Source organism: Belonocnema kinseyi, chromosome 2, assembly GCF_010883055.1.
Source record: "Belonocnema kinseyi isolate 2016_QV_RU_SX_M_011 chromosome 2, B_treatae_v1, whole genome shotgun sequence".
Taxonomy (NCBI): Eukaryota; Metazoa; Arthropoda; class Insecta; order Hymenoptera; family Cynipidae; genus Belonocnema; species Belonocnema kinseyi.
Window position 1 is genome coordinate 40,850,707 of NC_046658.1, and position 13,435 is coordinate 40,864,141.

The following is a 13,435-nucleotide window of genomic DNA, read 5'->3' on the forward strand; positions in this document are numbered from 1 at the left end:
GAACGTGTGGGCAATATCGTGCATTCAGTTTTGGGCATGAAGAAGCTCTGCGCGCGATGGGTGCCGCGTTTTCTCACAGTGGACCAAAAACGAATTCGTGTGCTTAGTTGCACAAGCAAAATTGCATGAAATCGGCTTCGAATTGGTTCCTCAGTCACCGTATTCACCAGACCTGGCCCCCAGCGACTATCACTTGTTCCCTAACCTGAAGAGATGGCTCACTGGTAAGCGTTTTTGCTCAAATGAGGAGCTCATAGCTGAAACTGAGGCGTATTTGGAAACCTTCCGATCGAGTACTTTTCGGACGGTATCAAAAAGTTAGAAAATCGTTGGACACGCTGTATCGACCTAAAAGGAGAGTATGCTGAAAAATAAAACCGACTTTGGCCAAAAAAACGTCTCCGTGTTTCATTTTTTAAGGACTTATCAGACTGCCTAGTAGACTGTTAGAAATTCCACAATTTCAATGTTAGTTGAAAAGTTCAAAGTTATAAATAGGGAAGCTTTTATAATTTAATTCTTACCGTAAAACTTCAGAATTCTAAAACTGAAGCCATTAAAAAATTAAGAAATTATTTCATTTTGACATATCATTGTTTTAATTGAGCTTTTAAGGACAAACTTGTTTGAAAATTTGTCGAATACAAAATTTTTCATTTAAAAATACATACTTTCAATTTCGAACATTTCTGTTTTTTAATTGTTAATATTAGAAAATTTTCTCTAATCAATATTTACGGTAAATCATAATTTGTTTTACTTTCATAAAAATTAATAATGTAATTAGTTTTTATTTAAAAAATGGATCTTTTTGGTTACGAAATTCTTTTTCTTGGAATATATTAATGTTTTTATTTAAAAATTCAACTATTTGGTTAAATGTTGAACTCTTGTTAAAATAAATTCGTTCTGTGAATATTTGTCTTTTTGCCTTAAAAATATATAAAACTTTATGGTTGAAAATTCATACTTTTGGTTCATAATTTAACTATTTTGGTAGAAAATTCAATTATTTAGTTACAAATAAACCTATTCATTGGAAAATTTAACTACTTGGTAGGTAATTAACTTTTTTCATTAAAATTATATAATTTTCTGGTTGAAAATTCAACCTTTTTGAAGATTTTTCGCCCTTTTTCTTAATAGTTTTCACAATTTTGTTGAAAAAGTACATATTTTGGTGCTCATTCGTATTTTTTTAAAATGAAAATTAATCTTCTTTACAAAAAATGTTACTATTCCATTTTCGGTTGAAAATTTATCCTTTTTTTAGTAAAGAAACTTGCACTATTTGTTTTAAAAGTTTTTTTCTTCGTAATAAACAAACCGTCTTGGTGAACTTTGTATCTTTTTGGTTGAATATTCAACTATTTGATTGAATATGAGACTGTTTTGTTGAACATTTATGTTTTGAGCTTCATCCCTTCGGTTGATATTAATTAATCTCTTTGGTTAAAAATGTAACTTTCTTGTTTGACGTAAAATAGTGCATCAATACTGAGCAACAGCACATTCATTGTGAAGCATGCAACTGTATTTGAAATAAGGAATCAAGAAAAAAGAGAGATAAATGATGAATTTCCAGTTATTGGTTAAAAATGTTGGAAAAGGAATATATGAAGAAAAGGCTGTGAATTGCATACCCTTCAAGTGTAATCTTGAAAATGAAATAACTTGCAATTCCACATTTTTCCGATTCAAGAATACGTAGCATCTTTCTTCAATATTTTTTGTCGTAGAATCTAAGAAGCGAGGATAAGTCACGAAAACTCTCAACAGAAATTGAAAAAATCAACCGATTTTCTTCTTTTTTTAAAAATCGTCTCGTCGTTATCTAATGCATCTAACGCAGAATATTGAAATTAAATTCTTTAATAATTTAATAATTTTTTATTTCTCTCAACCGGCTCTTATCTCTAACAATGGGAAGGTTGAGTGAGGCATGACAGGTACTCAATCAAATCCTGAGCTCGATCCTGAGGGATTACGACGTTTTAAGTATCGTCGAAAAAATAATACTCTAGTTTCATTCGGAAAAGATCTGCCCTAAATTCCTTTCACCATGGGTACAGTTATTGTGGCCGTTTTATTTACCTGCTAAGATTTTGTGGTTAAAATATGATATCAAAATATTCATAATTGTGGAAAAATCCTGTGATTTGTAAATGCATGGGCTAATTTTCAAACCTTAGGAAGAACCTTAAGTGTTCTCTTCCGCGACTCTACATCTCACGCCGCCAAGGTGGTCACGGAATATTGAATCTTGAATGTCTTCACAACAGGATTATTCTGGGTACAGCACATAAAGTCGCAAATCTTATCTATCTCGAGTACTCACTCCTGAAAGCCCGGATTAGGAAAGCACCAGAGAAGAACTTCCGTGAACAGCTCCGCGATAAGAGGATGCACGGCATCTTGCACAGAAATGTGGAGGATCAGTCAATGTCATCTGAGCTAACTTTTGCTTTTCTTGAATCACCCGGATTGAAGTCAGGCACGGAGGATTTCATTTTGGCATGTGAAGACGGTGTCATTTCCACCTTAACATGCCATCGACACATTTTGAGAAAAGACATTCCCGATGATAGCTCCAGTGCGTGCCATGCGCACCCCGTACATTTAGTGCACATACTATCTAGTTGCCCAACTCATGCGGGAACAACCTACATCCAAAGGCACAATGCGACATTAAGAGTGCTTTATTACCATCTCTGTCACTCTTATGGCATTAACCTTAATATCGCTCCTCTAAATGCTACTAGGGAAATAGAGTTAATTGTCGAGAATGAGAAGTGCCGCATATACTGGAACTTTATATTCTCGACAATTGTTTCTGCTGCACACTCTAGGCCTGACATGATTCTTCTTGACTTCGAGAAACGAACCATGTTCGTTATTGAATTTTCGGCTCCAGCTCACAAAAAAATCATAGCCAAGGAGAATGAAAAGAAAGAGAGGTATAGAGACCTTAGAAGGGAGGTGCCACGATTGTACCTGGAATATTCTGTTAAACTAATCTTTTTTATCATCGGCGCTCTTGAAGGTGCCAAGCTTTTATTGTTTAATAGCTTGAAAAGCATCCCTGCGTGTCAACAATATGGTAAAACACTTGCGGGAAAACTGCAGAAGGCGGTCGTCCTTGGGTCGCTCCGTGTCTTCAGGTGTCATTCACAAAATGCGTGATAAGTTTAGGGGCGGTCGGGCCAGTAGGCACCGGAACATCCTAAAGGCGTCCTTAGGACGTCTTTAAATGTCCTGGGACATTCTTAGACATTGGCTTCTAAGTCCTAGGGTCGTTATAAAGACAAATTTAGGACGTCCTAAAGACGATCTATTTCTGGCCTGAAGCTGCCCCAAAGATGTCCGCAGGGCTGGTCCTAAAGTCGCCCCAAAAAGACCTATAAGAGACATGATTATTTTTTCACGCTAAAAAGCGAAAGACCTCCCTGTGGGCACCAGGACATCAAAAGGACGTCCTAAAAACGTCTCCATATGTCCTACGACATAGTGAGTATAATGTGAGCCATTAAGAGTATGAAATTCAATGTCGAAACAGAATAATATTGTAGGGCTTTAAAAAAGCAACATTATTTTCTACCGACTATTTTCATAGCGTGCGTTGCTTGGCTTAAAATGTTAATTATGGTTTGTTTTTTGGGAGTTTGGAAATGCTATAACTTTAATTATTTTGCTTCTATCGAAAAAAGTCATTGAGATAAATTGTTCGAGTTTCTGAGTACTAAGGAAAACCATACATAGAATTTTCAAAAGTTGTTATGCTAAAACAAGTTGTTATGATAACATTGTGAGGCTCCCCGAAAGAAACATTTATTTACTCGTGACTTTTTTCAAATCATGCGTTGTTTGGATTAAAATGTTAATTTTTTTTGTTTTTCAGGATTTTGAAAATGCTATAACCCTGACAATTTCGATTCTATGGAGAAAAGTCATGTGAATAAATTGTTCGGGTTTCAAAGCACTATAGACTACCGTGAATAGAATTTCCAAATCTGGAAAAAACATGGTTTCTAAAATTTTGAAAATGTACTCAGTCATTGAGTTTTTATACAAAATAGCTGGTAAACGAACCCGTTCTTTCTTTTAGGGTCCTGAAAAAGTGTGCCGAAGCAGAATCTAATCTGATCAATCTTTCGAAAGTTATCGTGCCTACAGAATACTACAGACTACAGACAGACAAACAGGCACACACCTTCATAAAAATAGTTTTTTCTGACTCAGGAAGTCACAAAACGTGGAGATTTGATGAAAACCGAGCATATCAGATTTTACACAAAACCAATACAATAATCTTGTTACCCCCATTTAAAGTTCGTTTATGCACACCGTGATCCTTTATAAAATTCTGTGGACGTCCGTAAGTTGTCCTCGGGACATCCTTGATAACATCCTGAGGACGTCCGTAGGTTTTCCTTAGGACATACTTGATAACATCCTGAGGACGTCCGTAGGTTGTCCTCAAGACATCCTTGATAACACTGGATGACGTCCGTAGTTTGTCCTCGGGACGTTCATAGGTTGTCCTCATGACGTCCTTGATAACATCCTGAGGACGTCCGTAAGTTGTCCTCAGAACATCCTCGATAACATCCTGAGGACGTCCGTAGGTTGTCCTCAGTACATCCTTGATAACATCCTGAGGACGTCCGTAGGATGTCCTCAAGACATCCCTAATAAAAGTATCACTTAAATATCCGTGCAGAAAATTCTTGAATTTTGAAAAAGGTGGTCTCCAAAATTTTCAAAATACGCTCACTTTTTGAAATTGTATCCAAAATGGCTGTCTAACGAACTTGACCTTCATTTTAAGATAGTAAAAGAATTTACCAAAGGAAATCCGATCAGTCAATTCTTTCGAAAGTTATCGTGCTAACAAAAAAAACCATCCATGGGCGGACAGACAGACACATTAGTAAAAACCTGTTTTTCGGATTCAAGGGGTCTCAAATCGTGGACATTTGACAAAAACAGTGATGGCAAAAACAGTGCTGACGACTGTGCGGCCTGGCTGCAACGAGCAACACTGACGAATCGTCGTTGTGCGACTAGGATGAAATGCGCAAACTGAAAATCGCCGGCGTGACCTAGCGGAACTTTTATGCGCATTGAATTTAAACTTTGAATGGAAATCAGATAGGATGTCTTCATGGTGTATTTATGGTGACTTTATGATATCTGCGTGTAATTTACAAATTTATGATAAAACAGTTTGGGTTAATTTCGAATAATGATAATCTTATACAAGACGCTTCAAAGATGTTCTAGGGACATCCTTACGACATTATCGTCCGTTGATTGGTCGGTTCCACCAACCTCGGTTAAAAATGTAATCCTCGGTTAAAGCTACTTACGCGTTCCACCACTTTTTAATAGCCGGTTAACTTGAATTAAGCACCGTTAAATCCAACCGGTCAGGATTGGTCGGTTAGGGCGATTTAATCATCCTTTAACCTAAAAATTGCAGTGTCGTTGTGAAATATGGAGTTTTTGGAAGAAGTTCTGAGGTCGTCTGATGACGAAGTGGAAGAAGAAATTTTTGAATTTATCCGCAGACGACGGCGAATTTTCAAAGAAAGAGTCCATTTTTTATCACTTCGACGACGTTGATTTTCAAACGAGATTATGCTTAATAAAATCTTGTGTAAATGATCTGCTGAATCAAATCGAAAGACCTTTATGAAGAAAATTAGGCGATCTCACTTTTTTTTCTGCCATCTTATCACAAATAACGCGAATAAAACAGAAATAAAACACGAACAAAAAACACATGCAAATTCACTTTTTTTAGGTTAGCGTGGAAACGAGCGTGGAGTGCACCTTACTTGGATTTGGCGCGCACGGTCCTATTGCTTTGCTTTCCACTCGACCCACAAGTAGCCAATCACGCGAATAATTAAAAGTAAAATAGGAGTTATTTCAAAACGACTATCTGGTAAGTTAACCAGGACCTCCAAAAACGTGGTGGAACGCGCGGCAGGATAATCGAAGATTAACTACGGCATTACATTCAACTCGCTGTCAGTTAACCAATGATTTAACCGAGGTTGGAGGTAAAAAAAAACATTAATAAAAATTTGTTTGCTCTACTTTCGGTGAAAAAATGTTATCTATTTATTTTTGGTTAGCTTGTGCCGTGTGTCGAAAAATTTAATTTTTGTATTTTCAATGTTTTTTTATAATTAAAAAAAAACTACGTGTCCCATAAAAAACTGATTAATAACAAATTTGTAGATAATTTTTGGGTGCACAATGTTTGTCTTATCATTTTTTTCCTATCTTGCATAGCTTGCCAATATCAATATCTTAACGTTTCAAAAACAATATTAAGTACCGTTTTGTAATAAATAAATATGTGATAATTGAAGCAACGAAATATATTCAAAATGAATATACATAATTTCAAAGATAAATTTATTAATTTTATTTATAAGCGCTGCGTATTTTAAATTTTACAAAGGACGCATTTGCATCCCCAATCAATTTATCAGGGAGTAAAAATTTCTAAATTTGAATAGTAACTGATATTAACCTGACAGTGCCTCAATATTTAATTTGGATTAATATGAAATAAGAGTCATAATCCTCCATATATTAATACGAAGCACAGTTTTTTTTTTGTTACGCAATGTCTAAGGTTACGGAATTTTCCGTGATTGTAACCCCTTTCCAGCTTGTTAATATCAAAAGTTATGGAAAATTCCATAATCATAGACAGTTCCTTTTTGTTACTGGTTTATCATATCGTAAAAATGGTCAGATTTGAAGTATATGAGAATTATGAAATAAAATAAGCCATGTATGTTGTAGTCTTGTTTTTTTACCAGTGATGAACAAATAACATAAATGAGGAAATTATTTATTTTTTTGACTAATGTGCTGGTAGTTTTTTTTTATTGTGCGATTTTTTCGGAGATAGCTAATGTCAAGGAAACTTACATATATTACGTAATGTGTTTGTCTTTTTTTATATCGTTGTTTGCTTTTTGACTTAATGGAAACTTTATTCCCATTTCTATTTAAATAAAAGAAAACCGCATTACGTTATATATGCACGACTTCTAAGGACAGACAGAATTACTTTGTGGCTTTGTGATGTAATTTTTTAGGAACTATCCGGAGTAGAGAGTCAATACAAAATGAAAGTTAATTTTAAGAATGGCAGCGTTTCGGATACGGTGATTCAATTTAAACAGTTTAGAATTGTTGGAATTAAAAAAAAAATATTTTGAAATAACATGATCAAATCCTAATTCGTACAAATTAAAATATTAAATTTTAAAACAGTAACCGTCAAAAATTGGAATAAATTTAATATTGACGCCTGTAAATACAAAAAATCTTAAGATTTTAGAGCAGCAAATGGCTTTTTATGGCAATTTATATTTCCCTGCTACATCACTCTGACCAACATTAAATTAACCTTCTTAATCAATCCCCTTCTCCCTTTTTGGATTGGAAGTGCATAGGATTATCTACAATATTACATTTGAAACATTCGATTTTAAATTGTGTATTGGAAATTGTGGTTTGAAATTTTCAACTGTATTATAGTTTCCGATTTGACATCCAATTGTACAATAATGAACTATTTGATTCAAAATTATTTGAAATTCAAACGCTACTATTTTTATGTTGTAAAATATCCATAAAGTTACAAGCAAAATTATTATGAATTAGGTTGTCAACACTGTATAGTTGTGACTTTGAAAAAGTTCCGAATTTAAAACATAAAATTTCTTGAAATGTTTAAAACTATACAATTCAAAACTGGAATCGTGGCAGTTTTAATTAATCCGAAATTAAATCCTTAAAACTCGTCCAGTTTTAATTTATATCAAGCAAGATTTAATTGGATAGGTTCTTTTATACAAATAATAAACAAATTTCTGATCAAACATTGTTTTTCAATGTCTCCAAAAATTCCCGGTCATTTTCCGATTTTTTCGGTCCAGTAGCCACCCTGAATGTACTCCTGATATAGGACAATCGATTTGATTTGGTTCCAGAAACATTCCACCTAAAGCCATCTATATAACACTTATTTTACTAAAATCAAAGAAGTTGATTTACGAAAATATTATATAAACTATATCGAATTTTTTCAAATTATTATAATTGGCTGGGACAATATCAATTTTTACAAATATTCTATCAGCTATAAGGACAGAATATTTTCTTATATTCGGAATATATTTTCCCTTATCCCTTAGAAAATGTTGAAGCTTTCCCGCAAATTTAATTTTAATTTTCTATGAGAGACCTTCGAAATACTACATTACTTCTTTTAAAGTAAAATTAGAGACTCTATATTAACAAGACAATTTGTGCAAAAAATTATTTTTGATCAAAAAGGCTCAAACATATTGTGAATCCAAAAATCAGTCATTTAAAAAAAACATATTCAAAAAGCTTAATTTATGAAAAAAAATACATAGAAAGACTTACAAATATTGTACTCAGCTCATTAGAGAAAACCATAAGAATGGAAGAAAGAGGCAGAGAATTAGGAAAGAGACAACCAAGCCATCCTCATTCTCATTTTCTTTTTCTTTTTCCGCCTTGTTACACTATGATCAGACAAGGTATAGGATTTGTGTAAAATTTGACCCCTCCCATTTTTGTCAAATGTCCATGTTTTGATACCCTCTGAACCCGAAAAACAGGTTTTTACAAAGGTCTGTCTGTGTATGTCTGCTTGTATGTATGTATGTATGTATGTATGTATGTATGTATGTATGTATGTATGTATGTACTTATGTATGTATGTACTTATGTATGTATGCATGTATGTACGTCTGTCCGTCTGTCTTTATGAACGATAACTTTTGAAACAATTAATCTATTAGATTGGCCACTTTTTTTAATTCAAAAATTCTCTGTTCAGATGTTCATAGTACAAAAGAAGCAGAATAATTGTTATCAACGAGTTTTTCGATAAAACACAAATTAACAGAGTTGTACCTTCTTAAAAAGTTCAAAAAAACAAACAAAAATAAAAATTATAAGTCAAACAACGCAATTTCAATTGTAAGAAATTCAATTTTTCCGTCAAATTGCACAAGATACGAAAAAAGCCAAATTGACCAAAATTAGGCAACCAAAAAATATCAGAAAATGTTGTATGAATTACTCTTTTATAGGACACTTAGTTTTTGTTTCATTCGTATTAAAACAACATATAAATTGTAACTTTTTGACAAACGGCGCAAGCTACGAAGAAAAAATAAAACAAAAGTCCTTTACCCAGAAAAGAGCTTACAAATTTGTTATCTATCATTTTTTTTATAGGATACGTAATTGTTGTTTTATTCGTAAAAAACAACAGTAAAAATGAAAAAAAAAAATTCTTTAAAAAGCTACGGAAAAAATGATTAGACAAAAGTTGTTGAAACAAAAAGAAAAAAGTTGCTCATACAAACAAAAGCTACAAATCTGTAATTAATAATTTTTTGATAGGACAAGTACTTTTTATTTTAACAAAAAAATATATTAAAAATAAAAAATTAATTTTTTTGAAAAACGACACAAGGCACGAAATAGTAATTTATCGACAAAAGTTGTTCAGCCAAAAAAATCTATATTTTCGAGACCACTTTAGATCTCTACATCAGGGTATTCTTTATAGGATACTATCTGCGAGTTAATATTTCTATCAAATGCTTAACATTAGTAATATATGCAAATATGAGCTTGATGTTTCTTATCATAATGGCATTTACATTTTTATTCTATTAAAAAAAAAACTTTGTTGTATCTCTATTGATCTCTTTTTAAATTAATTGCATTATTAGCCTCTCTCTTAATGTACAACATTTCCATAGATTCCCTCTTTATTTGGCCCCTCTTATTATACATACAGGGTGCACACGCTGGGGCTTACCATAAAGTATGCAACCCCGCATAGAAGCCCATATGAATAGCAGTGGCGTGTAAGAAAGGTTGCATACGATTCTACATATGATTCTATGTTTTGACAGACCGCTGTGATATTTCTCATTTACATAAGAATTATTTTAAACAACAAAGCGATAAGAAATGTCCATAGCTTCAACACGGTTGTTTTACCTTATTTCGAAAAAATTGCAAAAGCCTTGATATTATTACTAGGAAAAATAGGTTTGCATACATTTTATATAATTCCATTCAAAAGTAACAGAAATATTAAATTGGGAAAAGACATACGTGATAAATCGGTAAAACAAAATGTATTTTATGGAATAAAACGTAGGAGCTGCAAGGCAGTATATATAAGTCAAACAAGAAGACGGTGATAATGCAATTAATTAAAAAATGGATCTATCGAGATACAACAAAGCTTCAGATAGTTTTATCAAATGTAAAAGATTTCTGAAATATTAAGAATTAATCATTTTGATGTTAATCTTTTTTGTCTACATGGTCTATAATCAATATTTTTTCACAACTCTAAATCAATATTCAAAAAATATTGATTATAGACCATGTAGACAAAAAAAATTAACATTAAAATTATAAATACATCTCCCTGGTCAAAAAACCTAACATCAAAAATAAAATTAAGGATTAATACTTATACCAAAACATAAACATTTTATTTAGAAAAGGAAAAACAATGTAAATCAGGGTATATTCTAAGGATTTTTTAGAACTGCCCGATCTGACAGTATACGATTTCTAAAAAAAAGGTCCAAGATCTCTCTCTTTTTCTTTTCCTCATCTTCCAAATGACTTTTAGAACTGCTAATTTTGGTAGAACTGCCCGTTAGATATTAAAATATACCCTGATCTAAATACCATTATGATCATAAACTTCAAGCTGATATGTATATGCATTACTAATATTAAGCATGTGATAGAAATATTTACTCGTAGTATTCTATAAACATAAACTATAAAGAACACCCTAATGAGGAGATCTAAAGTGGGCTTGAAACTTGTTGGTCTCAAAGTAGTATAAAAAAGATGGAGAAAGAAAAAGGAAATGACACTGAGGATGGATGGCTTGGTTGTGTCTTTCCTAATTCTCTCCCTCTTTTTTCCTGTGTTATATGTTTGTCTCTAATGAGCCGATTACAGTGTTGTTCAGAAACATATTTCTCCTTCTTTAAACTCTTTCTACGCAATTTTTTTTTTGAATAAATTGAACTTTTTGAATATATTTTTTTTTATAAATAACTGATTTTTGGATTTACAATATGTTTGAACCTTTTTGTTCAAAAATAATTTTTTACGTAAATTGTCTTATTGATATTGTTTCTCTAAATTTACCCTTAAAAATTTAACAAAACATAGATTAAACCATAGACTTTGATATCGTTCTCTTCCGTTTGGATCTAATTGTTGTTATCACAGTATCGGTTTCTTAGTCAAATCTCAAACCACATTACTCATCATCATCCTATACGACCATTGACCTATATTTTTATCAGAGAAAAGGAAACGAGGGAATACGGGTATTTTCAGTTTGTCCCAAAATTATCCTCTCTACCAAAACTGTCAATATCAACCCTGAATTAAACATAATTATGTTCTGGATGAAATTGACTGAACTAGTGTTTGTCTCCGGCTTATAGACTGGCATGTGTTAAGAGGAAACTCGAACGGCAAAGTCGAAGCATGCGTGTGTACATATAGTATTTTTTTATTATGCAAAATGCATAATAGATTTGGAGCGGAAACTTTTCTAATTATTCTAACAGTAATAATTTTCCAGGTGATATACAAGAGTTTTCTTTCATTATGTTTTACTTTAATGGAAATGACTGTTTGAAAATTGAGGATATAAGTTTGAAAATCGACATTATGTCAAGCTACAAATTCTCACTAAAGCCTTTGTCGGTGAAAATAATTTTTAAAAGGGAAAGTTCAATTAAAATATTTAAAAATTTTATTTGAATGTATTTAGAAATTTATTTGCTGAAAATTTGGTATATTCAAGTGCAGGTTAACTTTAACTGCGATTAGAATATGTTAATTTTATTATATCTAGTTTAAAAATGCATGTCTCCTTAATCATTATTAAAATAATTAATTAGACTCTCAGTTAATTTAAATAAATAAATTTATGCATCCTAAAGCTCTTTTCGCATTTTTTTATTAGTTACTTTTTTCTTTTTTTTAGAGGAATAGACAATGTTTGATTTTAGGAAGTGTCTACGCGTACTTAGAAAATTTATATATACGTTCCTAAATTTCGCTACAAATAGACCCTTTTTCCGTTCCCCTTATTTGTATCGAAAAAATCTGAATACTTGTACCGAAATTTGGGTACACGTAGCCACGGCCTTATTTTTATCGGCATTGTGTTATTCTGCTTGACTTTATGAGAGGTTGTGGGAGCAGATTACCTTCGAGAGTATGTTTATGTGTGTAAGCAGAACAGCGAGTTTACTCACTTTTCTCACGGCCTTTTCGTGCTTTCATTTTTCGCGGTGAATCTGCCGGGAGTGCAATCTTGAAAAATTTTGAGCTTGGCTCTCAAAACTTTAATCCTTGTGTCGACACCAAAAGAGGCGGTCCGTCTTGCTTTTTTAACTTTGATGTAAATCTGACAACAATATTGAAGAGGAAGGAAAATAAGGATCACGTCCGACACTGAGCTCTCATGATGTCCTACTGAATGCTACGCGAAAGCACGGGATTCTGAACTTACGCGCAAGCTCAACATGCTTTTTCCAAACGTGATTCGCATCACTCCGTACCCATATCTGGGAGTTACATTAGAAATAATAACTTAGTTTTATGTGAATCTAAAAACAGAGAAAAGAAATTTTCCATAAAAATGCAAGATACGCATATTTTATATCCAGATATGAATGCAATATTTTTAAAGTTATGTATTATATATAGTAGGGTGGGTCGAAAAAAAATGGAAATCAATATTGGAGCTATGTGCAAAAGTATGAGGATGTCGTCAGACTTGGTCACCCTTTTGACTTTTGCCCATAATTTCCGTTTAAGGAAGAGTTTGGTGAATCCAAGCTCATCGTTGAAAAGGTCTGGAGAAAAGGAACACTTTTGCAGCACATCACACATTGATTGAGTGAAAAATAAAAGTTACCCTACCGAAAAGAATCTTTGAGTATACAATAAAAATTCTTTAGGTCAAACAAGCTCAGAGAAATTCTCCGCAGGCATTGAGGTAGATATTTTTAAAGGTCCAGGAAGCTCGTTTAAATGGTCTGAAGGCTTTAAAATATCCTTTCCGAAATTGAAATAAGAATACGATAATAAATAACAAGCAGAGAGGCTATCTCAATAGAGTAGCCGACACTCAAGGGTCCTTTGTTAAGCTTTAGGATTAAAATTTAGAAGCAGATTTTCTTTAATTTCATACTTAACAGCCTAAAACATAATAATTCGGAATCTACGGGTTTCGATGACTTCAGATATCTAACTTTTTTTTTAATGCTTAAAATTGGAATTAATAGAACGTTTC

The 13,435-nt window shown here is 32.7% G+C and overlaps 1 protein-coding gene across 4 annotated transcripts in view; it reads right to left on the reverse strand.

Moving 5' to 3' along the window:
- Positions 1–12,593, reverse strand: part of LOC117167067 (Kv channel-interacting protein 2-like) — a 142,312-nt gene extending 129,719 nt beyond the window's left edge. For all 4 annotated transcript variants that reach the window (XR_004466351.1, XM_033351666.1, XM_033351664.1 and 1 more), the window contains exon 1: positions 12,393–12,593. Coding sequence is in view for 3 of the 4 variants with exons in the window: in XM_033351666.1 (XP_033207557.1) it covers positions 12,393–12,420 (28 nt within the window). In the remaining variant the exon portion in view is untranslated. The remainder of the gene's footprint in view (positions 1–12,392) is intronic.
- Positions 12,594–13,435: the final 842 nt, after the last annotated feature.